The 20,737-nt window shown below is 38.9% G+C and overlaps 1 protein-coding gene across 3 annotated transcripts in view; it reads right to left on the bottom strand.

The window, feature by feature from the left end:
* IGSF10 (immunoglobulin superfamily member 10) overlaps positions 1 to 20,430 on the bottom strand; it is a 79,448-nt gene extending 59,018 nt beyond the window's left edge. Inside the window, exons 1-5 of one of the 3 annotated variants that reach the window (XM_042903222.1) lie at positions 20,385 to 20,430; positions 15,817 to 16,256; positions 15,156 to 15,397; positions 13,376 to 13,570; positions 9,296 to 9,425 (exon numbers count right to left, since the gene is read on the bottom strand). In XM_042903222.1, the coding sequence (XP_042759156.1) occupies positions 9,296 to 9,425; positions 13,376 to 13,569 (324 nt within the window). In that variant the 5' untranslated portion in view covers position 13,570; positions 15,156 to 15,397; positions 15,817 to 16,256; positions 20,385 to 20,430. Of the gene's footprint in view, positions 1 to 9,295; positions 9,426 to 13,375; positions 13,571 to 15,155; positions 16,261 to 20,384 lie in introns of all 3 variants that reach the window. The other 2 variants (XM_042903220.1, XM_042903221.1) reach the window with 2 other exon arrangements.
* Positions 20,431 to 20,737: the final 307 nt, after the last annotated feature.

Below are 20,737 nucleotides of genomic sequence, written 5' to 3'. Positions count from 1 at the left end.
GAAGAACTGCCTTTCCCAGTAAAGCTTGCCTCAGTCCCAGTGCAGTGGCTCTCTCCTCCAAAAGACCAGCCCAAGCTCCGGCCAAAATCATGGCTCCTGATCTGGCAGTTTTCTTTAACTTTGGTTCTGGTGGTGGTATCAGCAGACCTCATTTTACAAACAAATCAGAGCATAGTTAAAACACACTACATTCAAGATAGGGACCAAACACTGCCAACAACAAACAGAGCCTCTGCAGACAACTGGCCTAAAGAATAAAGCAGCCAGGCCACAGTAGCAAATCTCATGCAGCACACATTAGAGACACTTGCAGAAGTCGCAGGCCTTTGGAACGGGGGGCACTATACTGCAGGGCACTACAGGAATTCTTCTTCATAAAGCCATTACCCTCAAGAACAGGAGATGTAGCTGACTTTCCTAATATACAGAAACAGGTACAAACACACAGACACAATGAGAAGACAGAGGAATCTGTCCCAAATGAAAGAACAGGACAAGGCTACTGCCAGAGATCTAAGCCAAACAGATATAAGTAACATGCCTAATAGAGAATTTAAAGCAATGATCCTAAGGATTCCCACTGGACTGGAGAAAAGAGTGGAGGACATCAGTGAAACCATGAACCCAGAGATAAGGAGTGACAGCACAGATTAAGGGCTCAATAAAATGAGAAACATGCTTGATGCAATGAACAGCACGCTGGAAGAAGCAGAGGAACAAATTAACGGCCTAGAAGACAGTAATGGCAAGTAATCAAGCTAAACAAAAGAGAGAAACAAGATTTATGCAAAATGAGAATAGACTTGGGGGAACTCAGTGACTACATAAAATCTATTAACATACATATTACAGGAGTCCCAGAAGAAGGAGAGAGAGAAAAGGGGGCAGAGAATTTGTTTGAAGAAATAATAGCTGAAAACTTCCCTAATCTAGGAAAGGAAACAGATACCCAGATCCAGGAAGCAAAGGGAGCCCCCAATAAAATCAACAAAAGCAGATCCATACTAATATGTATTGCAATTAAAATGGCAAAATATAGTGATAAAGAAAAAAAAATTAAAGCAGCAAGACAAAAGAAGACAGTTACATACAAAGGATCCCTCCCATAAAATGATCAGAGGATTTTTCATCAGAAAATTTCCATGCCAGAAAGGAATGTCATGATATATTCAAAGTGCTGATGAATGGGAAAAACACACAGCTAAGAATACTCTATCCAGCAAAGCTATCATTCAGAACGGAAGGAGAGATAAAAAGTTTCCCCAACAAAAACTAAAGGAAACTTTAGTCATGAACTAAACTAGCCCTGAAAGAAATATTAAAGGGACTCTCTCAGTGTTAAGAAAAGGCCAAAGATAACAGTATGAAGGTAGGAAACACAAAAGCAGTAAAAATGATTATTTATATATATAAAAAACACATGACACATGAAAAAACTCACAAAATAAAAGGATATAAAATATGATACCATATATGTAAAATGTGGGGAGGAGTAAAGAATGTCAAACTTAAATGACCATCAGCTTAATATAGAATGCTATATGCAGAAGATCTTATATACAAACTTAATGGTAACCGCAAATAAAAAGGAACCACTAATAATTATGCTAAGAATCAAGAGAAAGATGTCCAAAAATATCACTAAAGAAAACAAGGAAACCATGAAAAAGCAAGAAAGGATCAGAGAAAATCTTCAGAAACAGCCACAAAATAAGTAATAAGATGGCAAAAATATATATCAATAATTACTCTGAATGTAAATGGACTAAATGCTGCAGTCAAAAGACATAGTGTGACAGAATGGATATAAAAACAGGACCCATCTATATACTGCCTACAAGAGACTCATTTTGGACCTGCAGATACCTGCAGATTGAAAGTGAGGGGATGGAGAAACATTTTTCATGCAAAAGGATGTCAAAAGAAAGCCAGAGTAGCAATACTTATATCAGACAAACTAGATTTTAAAACAAATACTTTCAAAAGAGATGAAGAAGGATACTATATAATAATAAAGGGAACAACCCGACAAGATATAACAATTGTAAATATGTATGCACCCAACATGAAAGCACCCAAATACATCAAACAGTTAATAACAAAGGAATCTATAATGATACAGTAATAATTGAGGACTTTAGCACCCTGCTTACATCAGTGGACAGATCTAAACTGAAAATTCAAAGGAAACAATGCTTTGAATTACATACTGGAACAGATAAGATTTAACAGATATATTCAGAATGTTCCATCTTAAAACAGCAGAATACACATTCTTTTCAAGTACACATGGAACATTCTCCAGAACAGAACATATATTAGGCCACAAAAGGACCTCAACAGATACAAAAAGAATGAAGTCATACCATGCATCTTTTGTGACCACAATGCTATGGAAGTAGAAGTCAACCACAAGAAAAAATCTGGAAAGAACATAAAACGTGGAGGTTAAATAACATGCTACTAAACAATGAATGGGTTAACCGGGAAATCAAAGAATAAAAAGATACAGGGAAACAAATGAAAAAAAAAAAAACGGTCTAAAACCTTTGGGATGCAGCCAACACATTTCTGAGATGCAAGTTTACAGCAATACAGGCAACATTCAAGAAGAAAAATCTCAAAAACCTAACATTACACCTAAAGGAGCTAGAAAAAGAACAAAAAACAAAACTGAACACCAACAGAAGAAAGGTAGTAATTAAGATTATAGCAGAAATAAATGATATAGGAACTAAAAAAACAATAGAACAGATACAATTAAACCAGGAGCTGGTTCTTTGAAAAAAAAAAATCAGTAAAATTGATAAGCCTCTAGCCAGACTTATCAAAAAGAGAAAAGGACCCAAATAGATACAATCACAAATGAGAGAGGAAAAAATAACAACACCATAGAGATACAAACATAAAAGAATATTACAAAAAACTGTATGTCAACAAATTGGACAACCTAGAAGAAATCGATAAATTCCTAGAAACATAGAACCAGACAACCTAAAGGAAATGAGTTCCTAGCAACAAAGAATCTACCAAAAATTGAACCAAGACAACAAAGGACACTTGAACAGACTGATAACCAGCAAAGCAATTAAATCAGTAATCAAAAAACTCCCAACAAACAAAAGTCCGGGACCAGATGGCTTCACAGGAGAATTCTACCAAACATTTAAAGAAGAGTTAATAACTACTCTTCTCAAACGATCCCAAGAAATAGAAAAGGAAGGAAAACTTCCAAATTAATCCCATGAGACCACCATTACCCGGATCCAAAACCAGATGAACACACCACAAAAAAAGAGAATTACAGGCCAGTATCTCTCATAAACATAGATGCAAAAAGCCTCACTACTAGCAAACCAAATCCAACAATACATTAAAAAAAATTCACCTTGGGGCTCTTGGTTGCCTCAGTCAGTTAAGCATCTGACTTCAGCCCAGGGCATGATCTCACAGTTTGTGAGTTTGAGCCTTGTGTCAGGCTCTGTGCTGACAGCTCAGAGCCTGGAGCCTGCCTCAGATTCTGTCTCCCTCTCTCTCTGACCCTCCCCTGCTCACACTCTGTCTCTTTCTCTCTCAAAAGTAAACATTAAAAATATATATAAAAAAATTTCACCTTGATCAAGTGGGATTTACTCCTGGGTTCCGAGAGTGAATCAGTATTTGCAAATCAATCAACATGATATATCACATCAGCAAGAGAAATGATAAAAACCATTGGATCATTTTAACAGATGCAGAAAAAGCATTTGACAAAGTACAACGTGCATTCATGATAAAAACCCACTACAAAGGTAGGTTTATAAGGAGCATACTTCAACATAGTAAAGGCCATATATGAAAAACCCACAGCCAACATTTTCCTCAATGGGGGGAAACTGACAGCCTTTCCTCTAAGGTCAGAAACAAGACATGGATGTCTAGTCTCACCGCTGTTATTCAACACAGTACTGGAAATCCTAGCCACAGCAATCAGACAACAAAAAGAAATAAAAGACATCCAAATTGGTAAGGCAATTTTTATTATTTGCAGATGACATAGTACTCTGTATAGAAAACCAGAAGAGACTCCACCATAGAACTGCTAGATAAACAAATTCAGTAAAGCTGCAGGATACAAAATCAGTATACATAAATCTGTTGCCTTTCTATAAACCTGCAATGAAGCAGAAGAGAAATTAAGAAAACAATCCCTTTACAATTGTACCCAAAACAGTAAGATAGCTAGAAATAAACCTAACAGAAGAAATCAAAGACCTGAACTCTGAAAACAATAAAACACTAATGAAAACATGGAAGGGGACACAAAAAAGTGCAAAGACATTCCGTGCTTGTGGTTTGAAAGAACAAATGTTAGAATGACCATATTGCCCAAAGCAATCTACACATTTTATGCAATCCTTATGAAAATACTAACAGCTTTTTTTTCTTTCTTTTTTTTACAGAACTAGAACAAACAATCATAAAATTTGAATGGAACCACAAAAGACCTCAAATAGCCAAAGCAATCTTGAAAAAGAAAAGCAAAGCTGGAAGCATCACAATTCTGGAATTCAAGAAAGTTGTAGCAATAAAAACAGTATGGTACTGGCAAAAAAACAGCCACATCGATCAATGGAAAAGAATAGGAAATAAGCCCATAATTATATGGTCAAATAATTTTCAACAAAGCAGTAAAGAATATCCAATGGGAAAAGGATAATCTCCTCAACAAATGGTGTGGGAAAACTGGATGACCATGTGCAAAAAAATGAAACTGGACCACTTTCTTATACCATATACAAAAATAAATTCAAAATAGATTAAAGACCTAAGTGGGAGACCTGAAACCATAAAAATTCTAGTAGAGAGCACAGCAATAATTTCTCTGGCATCAACCATAGCAACTTGTTTGTAGATAGGTCCTCTGAAGGGAAACAAAAGCAAAAATGAACTATTGGGACTACATCAAAATAAAAAATTCTGCACAGAGAAACAAACAGCAAAATTAAAAGGCAACTTATGGCATGGGAGAAGATATTTCCAAGTGATATATCCCATAAAAGGTTAGTACCAAAATATATATAGGACTTATAAAACTCAACACCCAAAAACCAAATAATCCAATTAAAACATGGGCAGAAGACAGGAACAGACACTTCTCTAAAGAAAATATGCAGATGATCAACAGATACATGAAAAGATGCTCAACATCATTTATCATTAGGGCACTGTAAATCAAAACTAACATGAGATACCACCTCACACTCATCAGAATGGCTAAAATCAACAACACAAGAAACAACAGGTATTGGCGAGGATGTGGAGAAAAAGTAACCCTCTTGCACTGTTGGTGGGAATGCAAAGTGGTGCAGCCACTCTGGAAAACAGTATGGAGGTTACTCAAAAAGTTAAAAATAGAACTACCTTACAATCCAGCAATTGCCCTACTGGATATTAACCCAAAGAATACAAAAACATTAATTCAAACAAACACATGCACCCCCATGTTTATAGCAGCCTTATTTACAACAGCTAAGATATGAAGGCAACCCAAGTATCCAGTGATTGATGAAAGAAAGAAGATGTGGTATATGTATAAAACATAATATTACTGTGTCATAAAAAAGAATGAAATCTTGCCATATGCAACAACGTGGATGGAGCTAGAGAGTATAATGCTAAGTGGTATAAGTCAGCTAAAGACAAATACCATATGATTTCACTCATGTGTGGAATTTAAGAAACAAAACAAACAATCAAAGGGAAGAAAAAAAGAGAGACAAACCAAACAACTATACAGAACAAACTCAGTTACCAGAGGAGAGGTGGGGGGCGGGGGGGAGTGAAATTGGTAATGGGGATTAAGGAGTGCACTTGCCTTAATGAGCACCAGATGATTAAAACAAAAACCTAAAAAAAAAAAAAATCTTAAATGCGTGTAAACTGCTAACTGCCAAGCAAATGATCTCCTTAAGACTGGAACATCAGAAAAGGAGCAAAGGGGATAACCAACTTAAAAATTGCAAACCTCAAGTTATAACATGTGAATATCACAGAGGTTAAGCAAAAAACATTCTGACCCATGAATACAACACACACACACACACACACACACACAAGCTGTGAGAAGTATGGAGTGGTAGCTGTGAGTTGTCCTAGTGCCTCAAATTCTGATCACATCTCTAGTTAAACTGAGAGCATGATCAAAAGAGGGTGGGATTGTTAAAAAGAAAACCACAGGTCTGAAATGGTGTCACTTGGGCCAGACCAAGTCATAGAACTGAAGCTTAATACCTAATCTAATTACAGTTTAAAGAAATGTAATCTAAACTGGGTCAGTCAAGAATTTTCTGATCAGGATCAATGAGGTAATCTGTGCAATAAGACCCTCTGTCCTTCCCCATTAGGGAAGGTGATCTTGCCTGCTAATCCTTTTTTATTTTGCTAGTAACTTTCTCATCCCACTCTTCCTCCTCAGCCTTCCATTTTGTACAAGTACTCAGAGCTCCCCTCTACTTGCTAGATGAGAGGCTGTCCAATTCACAAATCATTTAATAAAGCCAACTGGATCTTCATATTTACTGCAATGAATATTTTTAATACCTAGAAATGAATTTGACCAAAGAGGCATCATGTAATGTGTATACTTTGAATGCTGTAAGACATTGATGAAAAAATTGAAGACAACACAAATGAATGGAAATATATACCATGCTCCCAGACTGCAAGAATCAGTATTGTTAAGATGTCTATAGTACTCAAAGCAATCTACAGATTCACTGAGGTCCCTATCAAAACACCAATTCATTTTCCAAAGAACTAGAAAAAATAATCCTAAAATTTGTTTGGAACCACAAAAGACCCTGAATAACCAAAGCAATTTTTTTAAATTTTTTAAAATGTTTTTATTTATTTTTGAGACAGAGAGAGAAAGAGTATGAGCAGGGGAGGGGCAGAGAGAGAGAGGGAGACACAGAATCAGAAGCAGACTTCAGGCTCTGAACTGTCAGCACAGAGCCCGATGCGGGGCTCAAACTCAGACTATGAGATCATGACCTGAGCTGAAGTTGGACGCTTAACCGACTGAGCCACTCACGTGCCCCCCAAAGCAATTTGGAGAAGGAATAAAGTTGATTTCACTCCTGGATTTCAAGCTATACTACAAAGCTATAGTAAACAGTATGGTGCTGACTTCACACATCAGTGAAGCAAATAGACAGTCTAGAAATAAACCCCCACTTGTATTGTCAATCAATCTTCAACAAATAAGGCGAGAATATATAATGGAAAAATACTGTCTCTTAAATAAATGGCATTGGGAAAATTGGACAACTACTTGCAAAGAATGAAACTGGACCACCTTCCTATACCACACACAAAAATAAACTAAAATGGATTAAAGACTTTAATGTAAACCTGGATGCCATGAAACTCCTAGAAGAAAACATCATAACCTCTTTGACATTAGTCCTAGCAATTTATTTTTTGACTTGTCTCCTCAGGCAAGGGGAACAAAATAAAAAAAATAATAAATGAGACTACATCAAACTACAAAACTTTACACAGTGAAATAAACCAGGAATAATATGAAAAGGCAACCTATGGAAAGGGAGAGGATATTTACAAATGACATAATCAATAAGGGGTTAATACCCAAAATATATAAAGAGCTCATACAACCCAACACACAAACAATCCAATTAAAAAATGGGCAGAGGATCTGAATAGACATTTTTCCAAAGAAGATATACAGATGAAAAGATACACTACATCACTAACCACCAAGGAAATGCAAATCAAAATCACAATGAGATATCATCTAGTACCTGTCAGAATGACTACATCAAAAAGACAAGAAATAAGTGTGAGTGAAGATGTTAGAGAATAGGGAACTCTTGTGCACTGTTGGTGGGAATACAAAAAGCAACTGTGGAAAGTAGTATGAAAATTATTCAAGAAATTAAAAATAGAATTACCATACAATTCAGCAATTTCACTTCTGTGTATTCATCTGAACAAAATAAATACCTTAATTAGAAAAGATACATGCACCCCAATGTTTACTGCAGCATTATTTACAAAGGCCAAGATGTGCAAGGTACCTAAGTGTCCATCAATAGATGAATGGATAAAGAGGATGTGTATGTAGACACACACACACACACACACACACACACACAAATATTACTTGGTCATAAAAAAGAATAAAAGCTTGCCATTTGCAATAACATGGACAGGAATAAAGGGTATTATGCTAAGTGAAAGAAAAAGGAAAACACCATCAAGTTTCACTTATCTGTGGATTCCCAAAAACAAAACAGATACAAACTCTGACACAAAGGCAACAGGGACCGGGGGTAGGTAAAATAGGGTAAAAAGATTGAAAGTTATAAGCTTGCAGCTAGCTATAAAATAAACAAGTCATGGGGAATGTGAGGTATAGCATAGGGAATATAGTTAACAATACTTTAACAACTTCGTATCATGACAAATGGTAGCTAGCTTTGTCATAGTAATCACTTCCTAATGTGATTAATATTGAGGCACTCTTGCTGTACACCTGAAACTAATATTGTGTATCAAATATACATCGATAAAAAAATCTATCAAAGAAAGAATAAATCAGAAATGGTTGTACTATTCCTGAACAGGTTTTTTAAAATATATTTTAAAAAGTTAATAGTCATCTTGAATGGTGAGATAGCCTCTCAAAAGCTTTAAGTCCTACTTATATAGCAGACATACTGATCTTTACACATGCATTTCCCCGTAATCCCCCTTTTCTTATCCCTATATTTGTTTTATCTTTACTTTCTTACTTACTGGAATAATAATTCTTATAATATTTGATGCATTCTGAGAAGTCCCCATTAACTACTCAAAATTTTTTGAACAAGACAAGGTACAAATAAGTAAATAAAAATTTTAAAAGTATATTGATGTGTAGAAAGCTAACTTCTAAGACAGCAATTATTTTTACGAACCACATTCAATTCCCAGATGAACATGACTAGAAGTTGCCTTTCTGGATTAAATTTTAAAGGTGTAGTGATAATCCCTGGGTACCGTTTTTTTGTTTTGTTTTGTTTTGTTTTTTTTCCTGTTAGCCTGAGGTCTGAGAAAACTTGCCTCAGAATTTTCTTGTTATTCTAATTTCCACATACCATTTCATTTAAAGAGAAATCAGTCTTGGACATCTTCCTTTGATATGTCCTTCTAACTCACAGAATGATGATTTTTGGATTCCACTGGAATGGTCAGCTCTCAAGGGTACATCCCACTTCATTAACCTGCACCTTCCCCTCACTGGTCTTACCTGCAAGGCCTGCAGATCCGAGAAGGTCTTAGCAGGGATTGTATGGATGCCATTACTGTGCAGGAGTAGCAATTCCAATTTGTTCAGGCCAGAAAAATCCGTTTCTGTCAACCTAACCAAGCTGTTGTACCTGAAAGAAAAATGTCAGGTATAAGCTAGGCTGGTCAACTGAAGTTCAAATGTCAAAGCAAAAGCGCGCATGCATGCACATCCACACACAAAACCCACTACCTCCCTTTTTATAGCCTGTGCTCTAAGGAGACAGTCATATACTTGAAATATTATTGAAATTCACCAGATACCACAGAAGGTCTATCCTCTACCTGGGCCCGGCAGCTGTGGTTAAACTCTCCACACCACATCTCTTCTCATTTTCAAACTTTCATGCATATGCTGTTCCTTCAGGTTGGAATGCCCTTGACTCCACCCCTCTCTATTTGTGACTACTGTTAAGACCCAGACCATTGTTTTGTGTGTCCCCCTCACTTTCCCACATAGAATTTATTATTATAAAGTAGTAGTTAAGAAACCTGAGCTCTGAAGCCAAATAGTTTGGCTATGATTAGGAACTCAGGCATTTGGTAGTGGTGCAACCCTGGGTAAAATTAATAACCTTTCTGTGTCTCACTTTCTTCATCTATAAAGTACACATAATATATGCTACTCAAAAGGTGTCATGAGGTTTAAGTGAATGAATACATGAAGAGTGCTTAGCTCAATGCCAGGAGATAGTAAGGATACAAGCTGAACTCATTGCTCTTACCAGAGCGCTAGAGCTGGCTAAAAATAAGAGAGTTACCATCTACACTGACTTGAAATATGCCTTCTTAGTCCTACATACCCACACCACCATTTGAGCAGAAAGAGGATATCTCACCTCTGAAAATATGCCCATCAAATATGAAACCCACATAACCCGAATGCTTGAGGCTGTATACCGACCCAAGGGAATGGCAGTGGTCGAATGCAAGGATCATCAAAAAGGAGATTCAGAAATAATACAGGGCAACCAAGCAGCCAGCCAACAAGAGCCTCTTCTACAGGGGGCCCGCATATCCGGCCCTCTGCCACTACCACAGTCCAAATATACAGAAAAGGATAAACCCAGGGCAAATGAAAAGGGATTTTCCCTAGACAACAGTTGATGGTATTTGTTAGATGAAATCTTGGTCATTCCTCAAAATCTTCAATGCAAACTATTTAAGGCCCTTCATGACTCCTCTCATTTAGGACAGATGTCTTACAAACTCTTATTTTCTGAACATTCCAAGGTAAAGGATTTTCCCAGGTGGTTCAACAAATAACTTCCTCTTGCCCCACCTGCATATAGAACAACCCTGAAGGCATCCATTGGACTTAATCCAACAATACAGAGGCATGGATCCTACCATGGGGAAGGCTGGCAGATGGATTTTATTCAGATGCCACCCTGCAGAGGATACAAATACCTCTTCATGTTTGCTGACACTTTCACAGCGTAGATAGAATCATACCCCACACAGACTGAAAGAGCAACTGAGGTAGTCAACAAACTTCTACATGAAATCATCCCCTCATTTGGCCTCTGAAAGTCACCTCTTTGTGGCCACCATAGTTCAATCTGTCTCCAAAGAACTGGGTATGAAATACCACCTCCACTGTGCTTGAAGGCCAGAGCCTTCTGGGGAGGTGGAAAGGGCTAACCAATACCTAAAAGGTACTATTAAAAAGCTCACACAAGAAACATTACTAAACTGGAAAGAAGCCTTGCCATTGCTCTTCTCTGTAGTCATATAGGCCCAAGGAGGCCCTGGGTTTAAGTCCTTTCTAGGTCCCTTATTGGCCACCTTTCCTACCTACAGACTTCTTGGTAGATCCAAAGACTCTAGGGATACAAACTCATATTATGTCTCCATATGCAAAGTTCAACAGGCTTTGAAGGAATATGCCCTAACAGTTTCCACTACCAAACAAGAGTCACCTCCTCTATATGAACTGTGATCAGGTTCTAATGAAAGTCTGGAAGATGGCTCCCCTAAATCCTAGCTAGAATCTACTTGGAAAGGGCCTTTCTGGGCTCTTTTGTCTTTCCCTACAACCATCACGGTACCAGGAATCCCTAGCTAGACCCATCACTCCAGAGTCAAACCATGGCATCAGCCCCTGGCCAACACCATGGATGCCTACTCCTGTGAACCTCTTCTAAAAGATGCTTTTCAAAAAGATTACTCATGGCACATAAGTCTTCTGTCTTTTTCTGTGTCATCCCATTAGGAACAGGGCCTGCCATAGCCATCTTTTCCTTTTTACAACTTAGTTGTCTTTTTCCCCCCACTATGGAATCATTTCTCCTACAAACCCTTTACTTTCTTCTCCACCTTAAAAATTTCCATACCGAGGGAGCACCTTTCTTCTTGGATGATCTGTCCACAACTGTTTACAATTACACCCTTACTCCCTTTATGCCCCTTGTTCCAGAGACTCCCTAGGGACTCTTTGGGTCACAACTAATCAATATATTGGTATCTTTGTTCCTCCAGGTTACAGGCCATCAATTTCCAAATGGTCCTCAACCAAAGATATCAACCTTTAGACACCTACAAACTCTTTCTTTTTCAGAAGTCCCTTGGACGAACACCACCAGTCACCACCGCCTTCTTTTGTCGATAGTCAGCAAGTAATGATGGACTCCCAAAATCTTTGCAATACCCTCCGTAACAGTCTGAAGAAGCCATAGCAGTCATTGCCCCAATTTCCAATGAATTGGGATCTAATCACTTGGGGGCCGGTGGGGGGGGAGGAAGTGTTAGGCAGTTAGGCATGAGGGAGGAGGGATAAAGCAGATGCTGGCCACATTCTTGGAGCCACCCTGGAGGGTTAACAGCCACACCTTCAGGGACACCTCTAGAGGCTAACAAAACAGAAAAGGCCAATCCACAAAGCTGGCTCAAAAGCCACAAGGGGGCTTACAAGACCTGAGGATGCACAAAAAAGATGCAATTTGCCCTTAAGGTCACAGCAAAAGCTGATTAAAAACTCCTAAATATACAACATATAAATAAATATAATTATAACAGAATGCATCATGGGTAGGCACATGCACAGAAGCCAAAACATTATATAACCACCAGCTGCCAATCAAAAATGTCAATCAAAATCCAAATTTACATATGTAGAAAACAGGCTTAAAAGGATGCAGTTAGAGCTCCTAGGGCCATTGGCTCACTTGCTGGGCAGTGGCCCAATTTCACTCTTCAAAGTGTACTATATTCATCTACTCAATAAACTCTATCTCTCCATTCTGGTCTCTGATCTCTAATTCTTTGGTGCATCTGGGACAAGAACTGAGTGACCTGATAACAGCTATCATATTAGTGACCATTCCCAGGGTACTTTGTATGCTCTATTACAGCTCTTATTGAATTGTACTCAGGTGCATCTGTCTTCTCTCTGTAACTATGGCTTCTAGAAGTGAATAATAGGTCTTGTTCATTGTTGTGTCCCTGGCATCATCCACTGTGATTGGCACATAGTAGGAGCTCACTATTGTCAAATAAATGATGTTACATCTGACTACATGTGCACTCCTCTCTCCCCCTCACTCACACACACACACACACAGTTTTTCATAAACCTCTAAAATAGAGTTACCTTTTAGCTGATTTAATTAGACTTACATTTTAAAAAGCTTTTTAAACAGTTTGTTTGTATGAAAAGAAGTCCAAGGACCTTACAAAAGGATCTATCCAACTTTTCATATGTATCCTTTATATAGATTGTTTCCTTCTGATAGATGTCCACTCTAAAAGTTAACAAGCTATTTGCCAGCAAAAATGTAGTCAGAATGAAGCGTTTCTATAATCATGGGCCTCCCATTCTACTAAGAGTGATTTCAGGTTCCTCCAAGTAAAAGTTTACCACAAAAATTTTTCCTATTGCCCCTAACAAACTTAAGATCTTCCTGTGCTTATTTCAGAAGAGAAGTAGTATTAAAATTTTTTGGTTAATCTCCTCCAATCACAAAGTTTGTTTGAGGATTTGATTCAAAGCATCAACGTCATCTCTCCTAGAGAAGGGAACAGGACAAGGACCCCCACACACCCTAAATTGATACGCTCCACGTTGGGTGGGATGCTGTCTGGGATGGAGGTCAGGTACCGAAACGTGCAGTGCACCTCTGTAGGCACATAACAGGCGCAGCGGCGAGGGCAGGCCTTGCCTCCGGGGCTGGCTGCCAGGCAGAGCACGGAGAACAAGACCAACAAGTAGGTGATTCCTTTGCCTTTCACCTTCATCCTGAAAATAAACAAAATCACACCTCAGAGTTGTAAGTATGGTTTGAGCAAAGTTCCAGTACAACCACACACAGTAAGTCTGGTAATCTGAGAGAGCTTTCTGAAGAGCTGTAAGCGGCCAATTTCATTCCCAACTTGCATGGTAAAACTTACTCTTTACAAAGCCATAGTGTCTGCTGGCCTCACATGGAGCTTTGTGATCAAGTGGGATATTTATTGTTGTGAAAATTCCTTCACAACTTCTCACTTCTTAATGAAAAGCAGTAATCCCTATTATTTAAAAGTTCAATAGAGAGAGAAAATAAGAGATCATAATGAAAGTATTATGACAACTGAAATACAGAAGGCTTAGTTTCCTGTTTATACATTAGTTTTTTTTAGACCAGCTTTTAAAAAACTGATTAGAAAACTAATCTGTGTGCGTCACAGTAAGGTTGGAAGCTGTAAATAATAGAAAGTAAAATTACTCATTTCCACCACCCAGATAAAATCATTAACATTTTGCTATATTCCTTCTGGGCTTTTATATGTTGTGTATGCTTCTGTGTGTGTGTACATATGTGTATATGTGTGAATATATGATCAAACTAAATTTCCTAACACATTTTATTCCCTGCATGTATAAGGTCTGTTTTTTGCTTTCTTAAATCTTCTTCAAAAACAATCTTAAGAGTTGTAATAATCCACTGGATGGGTGAATAAATCTCTAACACGTCCTCTAGTCCTTGCCAAAAAAGACACATTGCACACTTCCCTGCCATATAATGAGCATGACCACAGTAACTTCCCAGAGCAGAGGACTTGAGCCTTGCACCTGCACTGGAATGGGCCACAATGACCCCTGGAAGGCATGATGCTGCTTTCTTTTGCTTTGCCAAGAACATCCCTGTGTACCTTTCCTTGGTTGTTCCTCCCCCTCCTTCCCGCTTTTCCCCTTCCTCCTCCCCCCTTCTCTGTCTGCCATGGGAGTAGGGAAAGCATCATCAGGGAAAAAAATATCCTTGGCTTGTTGGAAAAATGACATGTATTACTCACACGTGGGGCGAGCTCAGGGCTCCAAACCTATTTTCTACTGAAACTCCTATTATACAAGAGCTGCAATAAAATTTTCATTGTGCTTTTCTAAGAAAAGTGACCTTCATAATTTATAAATCTCAGCATTCCTTGGGATAGAATGGTTTCTTTTGGATTATACCCTCAACCATCCTTTAGCCATAAACAATGCTAAAAAACCGACTGCTTATCTTCATATGGATAAAGATAATGGAATTATTATTAGAATTTAGCCCAAAGTAAAATTTAATATAGGATTAATCACATGACTGCTTTTGTCATTAGAACCATCTGATTACAAACATTTTAAGTAAACAAATGATTGGAGACAGCATTTCCACCTTATCATTCGTTAAGCAAAGAAACAAATGGAAGGGAATTCTGTTGTTCAGCTAGAAAACAGAAGTTCTGGATAATACCTACATGAGAGCGATTTAAAAGAATCACAACTCTAAAAGGATAAGTGCATAGTGGATTCCCAAAAAGTTAAACCTGAAAATGCATGTAAGGAAACAGATTGAAATTAACAATACCTGAGCTCTTCTTTTCCTGGTTCTGAGTCCTCTCCTGACCCAGGCAGAGAAAGAAGATCTTACCAGGAAATGAAGTGTATCCAAAACTGAGTGAGGAAATGTTCTCTGCTCTCAAAATGAGCCAACAGCTCAGTCTTTGCGTCTTGCAGCTCAGTGATGATACTCCGGAGACAGACCTGGAGGGTTTCCACGGCTTCAGCGTACTGTAACCCGTGCCCACGTTAACCCAAAAGAAGCGTTTCCTGTAGTACAATTTTTACAGAAACAAAAGACAAAGTGGAAGCTTTGCAATTTCCTTTCTCCTCCCTCAACAATGTGCTTTAAAGTCTCTCTAAAGTTGTCATTTAAATGTAACTATTATCACTCCATTTTGCCTCCAGGTCCCAGGAGTTTCTCCTCTGTTTTTGGACGAATCTGTCATAGATGCTCACAATACGGGTCGCCACCAACTGAATTAATCTTTGCTCTGTGTCTTTTGCCTGGCACCAGTCACGAAAGAGGTGACTTTCTCCTTCTTGCCTTAATGGTCCCTTGCTCTCCGGTGCGTCCTGCCCAGGCGCTCGCCCGAGCTGCGGGACACGCCGCGTTCCCACGCCAAGCCCCTGGTCGCGCGGGCGTCCCGCCGGTCCCCTTCCAGGAAGGGACTGGAGGAGCCGCTCACCTCTATGCCCAGGTGACCAATGGGCTCACGCCGCCAGCGATGTCCCAAGCTCAGCCGCCGGGTGGGGCCTCGGGACCTCCCAGAGCCTAGGAGGGAAGGCGGGGCGGGGACCGGGGTGACGTTGACTTCTGTGTTTGGGGACTCCGCCGGGGCTTTGCGGCACACGGAAGATAAACGACCACCAAGCTCCTCTTTATTTCTCAGGGAGCGCGGGACGCCTGTTTCCTTCTGTCTCGTTTCCTCCTTGATTTCGAATTCCCGGGCACAGGGGAGTTGGTGGTCAGGACAGTTTCAGCGGACCGCTTTCACCTGTTGACAGGCGGGCCTTTGGGTTTCAGACTTTGCTGAGTTACCACGGGCTGTTCTCGGATCCCTGCTTGGTGAGGAAAACCTGTGATAACCTGCAGTTTGAATTTCCTGTTCGGCCCAATTGGAGAAACCTGTCTTGTGAAAAGGATTATCAGAGAACTGGATTTCAGTTCAATGCAATTGTTTGATTTGTATTTGTTTGGATTGTGTTCCCCTCTGTCATCTCCACCCCCATCCCCACTGTCCAGGAATTGCCCCTAGCAACTGAGACCTTGTTTAATAGCTCTTGCACTTGTAAACAGGGCTCTCAACATTTCGACTCATAAACACTGAATTAATATAGCCAAAATGACCATGTTTCACTCCCTCTAGTTACACTGTATTTAAGCTTTTGATGGGAATTTGAAATTAATACCTTAGAGCAGTGGATATCAGGGACAAACAACATCATTGTCACACCGGGGACCTTGTTAAAAATATGAATTCTCGGGCTCCATCCCAGAATCACTGAGTCAGAAACTGCAAGGATGGGACCTAGGAATCTGTGTGTTAACAAGCCTTCCAGATGATTCCCATATAGCTAAATTTGAGAATTGCTGGCTTAGGGAAATAACTTCTTATAATGACAACAGCTTACATCTGAGGGTTACTCTGTGACAAGAACTATCATAAGCATTTTACAAATACCAACTCATTTAAACTTCAGGCCACCACCAAGAAAAAAAAAAAACTAACAGGAAAGTATTCATGTTTTTTCCATTTTCAGGTACACAAAGAAAAGTGACTTACTCCAGGTCACTGCAGCTCTTAGAGAAAGTAAAGTTGACTCAGACCCAGGCAGTCTGGCACTACAGCCTCAGCATTTAACCACAGAGCCAGGGTTGTCTCACTTAGCCAAACACTGGGAATGTCCCATATCCAATGGCCAAGCATTCAAATGATTTATAGTCAGTAATAAGTTGGTTACCGAGGTACAATTATAGAAGCAGGGACTCAGAAGTAACTCTAGAAGCGTGTGTGATATGAACATAGTCTTTAGCTCCTTAGAGCTGACATGGTTAATTTAAAAAAATTCATATCTGATGTCCAAACTTGGATGATTACTTTGGAAATATGGCATACTTGTGGATTCTTGCACTCGACAGTTTTTCTTCTACAACTCCTTGACAACCAACCTCATAGTGAGTCAATGCCTACTCAAAATCTGGAGTTTCAGATCCCCACTAAGATGAACCACAGGAGGGGCACCCGGGTGGCTCAGTTGGTTGAGCATCCGACTTTGGTCAGGTCATGATCTCACTATTCATGGGTTCAAGCCCCATATTCAGCCCTGTGCTGACAGCTCAGAGCCTGGAGTCTGCTTTGGATTCTATGCCTCCCACTCTCTCTGCCCCTCCCCCGCTCGCGCTCACTTTCTCAAAAATAAATAAACATTAAAAAAAAACATGAACCACAGGATGAGGACTGTGGCATATTATATTCCTTATTTTCCCAGGGTGGTAACCCCGGGGTCATTTTTTTTTTTTTTTTTTTTTTTTTTTTTTTTTGCTGTAGTTACCGTTTAATAATGTTTTTTGTTTTAAGACTTTTTATGAGGGGGATTCCTACATCTGCTTTATTTCTACAAATGTTTTATATGCGTGTATAGTGCTCAAATATTCTCAAGAGGTGGATTCTAAAATTACTCCCATTTTTCAGATGAAATTTCTGAGGATAAGGGATGTTAAATGATTCAGAGCCAGAACACAATACTGAATTAACTTTTAACTGTAAGGCCCCTGCCCTAAGGCCCAACTTTCCATAGCCTCCCTGCTTCTGTTTACATTTATGGTATTGTAAAATTTGGAGGGTCCATAGTATATCAGGGATTAAGGTATGATCATTCTCCTTTCCAGCCATATTATTAATGCAATTTATTTCTATAGATTAAAATTTACAAATCACTTTCATTTTTTTTAATATGGCATCATTTAAAATGTATAAGAAATATGTGAAATTTCAGTGATAGTTATTTTATAGAGCAAGAGGCTATATACAGTTGACCTTGACATAGGATTTGCCAAGGTCTCATAGCTGGGCATGGAAATTTGGAGTTAATGTGAACTCCTAAACCTGTTTCCTGAACTATGGTCATTCACCTATACTTCCAGCTGGTTTGCAACTGTAATTATCTCTCACTGCAGTTTACCTAACATTTCTCTTTAAATCACTCTTCTCTCCTTTTTAGTAAGTCTTTCCCTAAATAGTAATATTGGTTAATTCATAGGTTCGATATTTTTTTATAGTAAACATCACAAATATACATCTTTGCCTTTTACATCACCCCTGGGAATTTTTTTAACGTTTATTTATTTTTGAGAGAGAGAGAGAGAGAGCAAACATGCAAACAGAGCAGAAGCAGAGAGAGAGGGGAACAGAGGATCTCAAGTGGGCCCTGTGCTGACAGCAGAGAGCCCATTTTGGGGCTAGAGCTCACAAACCATGTGATCATGACCTGAGCTGAAGGCAGAAACTTAGCTGACTGGATTTACGACCCTCACCTCTGGGAATTTATGTCTCCTCATATCTATGTCATTGACATTGCTTCTTATTCTTCCTGATATTTACATACTTCTTACTCCTCATCTTTACCATATCAACCATGCCACATTTTATCTCACTCCCAAATCAGAGCACTGAACACCAATAAGCCAAACTCAGCATTTACAAATCATATATCACCTGACAATCATAACCACCAAGTCATGGATTTTTAAACTCATTCCTATGCATGTCAACAGATAAAAAGATGTCAAAATTGTTACATATCTCTTAATCAGGCACAACCATTACTGGCTCCCACACTTATAATTTTCATATTAATTAATTAACCAAATAATCTAGTCATCCACTGAGAACAGTGATTTCAACAGCATGTAAGTAAACCTAAAATCCTGGCCACTCCTGTTTTCAAAATTCTTTTTTAATGTTTACTCATTTTTGAGAGACAGAGCTTGAGTGGGGGAGGGGCAGAGAGAGAGGGAGACACAGAATCCAAAGCAGGCTCCAGGCTCTGAGCTGTCAGTGTAGAGTCCTGGCCACTTGTTTTGTGACGTTACAGCCAAGTGGGGCAAGGGATAAGTGTCATGAAGAGAAATACTGCAGGTAATAGAAGGAAATCAATCAATGTCAGCACTGCTCTAATACAACTGCACCTCTATCAACCGAAGTCAAACCGCAGGCCCTGAGGCACTTATATATCAATGAACAATTAGTATTCCAGACCCCTAGCCCTTTAGTCATTCTTAACATCACGTATGGGTACAATTTTGGAAGACTTAGAGATAATTTATAGCCAATCCATTTTTCTCTTATAAATCCATAGACTCCAGATTATAGGAACTATAAACACTACTTAGGAGGTAATTGTATAGTCCACCCTCAAGATGACAAAGTAGTGGTTATGAAGATAAAGATGTTAGATAGAAAGCAGCATTTAGGAACCAGAATTGTTGAGAATGTATACAGGGGATAAAAGAGAAATAAAGAAGGAATTATGGATGAATCTTATATTTGATGACTTCTGGGGATCCTGGGAAATCCAGGGCTAGAGCAGAAAAAAGTGAGAACCCGCATCAATGAAGACCTGAGAGAAGAACAAGGCAGGCAAGCAGCACAGTAATGACCAAGTTGCCATAGTTAATAGTTTAGAAATTGATGTCTATAAGTTGGCCCTGCTGACTTAAATATCATACTCTGGTCTTTGTAAATGCTACATGTTGCTTTTGTAACAGGCATTTTTCAAAGGCCATGATTGTGAACATTTGCATCATTCATCATGATTTCTTAAGCATGGGAAGGAGATATATTTAAGAGACCTGGAACCCTTCTAGTTTCTTTAGGATGAAGTCTCAGAGCTTGTCCAAAGGTGAATGTTCGTGTGTGAAAATGTGGTAGTGCAATCTAGATAGAGTTTCATGAGCATTTTCTAACAGCTGAGTGTGGACTAAAGCTGTAAGCACATGACGAGAACTCAAGGGTACTATAGTCAACCTCACTAATCACCCTAGAAGTTGATTTTAGAGAAGGAGCAACTTCGAGATGGTTTCTGAGGTCAGCCACTGGGAAGGGGAGGGAAGGAATCCAAAACCATAATTATGGGTGGAACATACAGTGTTTCTTTAGGCCATTGGCCTCAGAATGAGGCTTTCCATGTCCCTGAGGTATTCTGAGGGTACTGAGTTTTGGAGTAGGAGACTTTCATTGTCCTTAGACCTTACCCATTCTTCGCTGATACCAAAATGTGATGATTTTCCAGATCCAGTCTCTCTGATGGTAGAAGAAAGTAATAAAGCCTTGTTATTCCATGCAAACTTTATACACCTCATATTATCATTTATTTATAAATCTATATAGCTGCATTTTCACCTACATCACAGGATAAAATACTGATAGGGTAAGTGAAGGGGTTTCTTAAGCATGGGGTGTCTTAGATTTTTAACACATATTTTACATGGATCATAATTCACAAAAATATACTTTTGTATTCCTCATTAAGTCAGTGAACATAGTTGTTTTTAACCTTTCCCCAGGAGAGATTTTAATTAACGCACTCTGAGGACAGCCATGGAAC

Source organism: Panthera leo, chromosome C2, assembly GCF_018350215.1.
Source record: "Panthera leo isolate Ple1 chromosome C2, P.leo_Ple1_pat1.1, whole genome shotgun sequence".
Classification (NCBI taxonomy): Eukaryota; Metazoa; Chordata; class Mammalia; order Carnivora; family Felidae; genus Panthera; species Panthera leo.
Note: the sequence above shows the minus strand (reverse complement) of the source record. Positions and strands in the feature narration are given on the sequence as shown.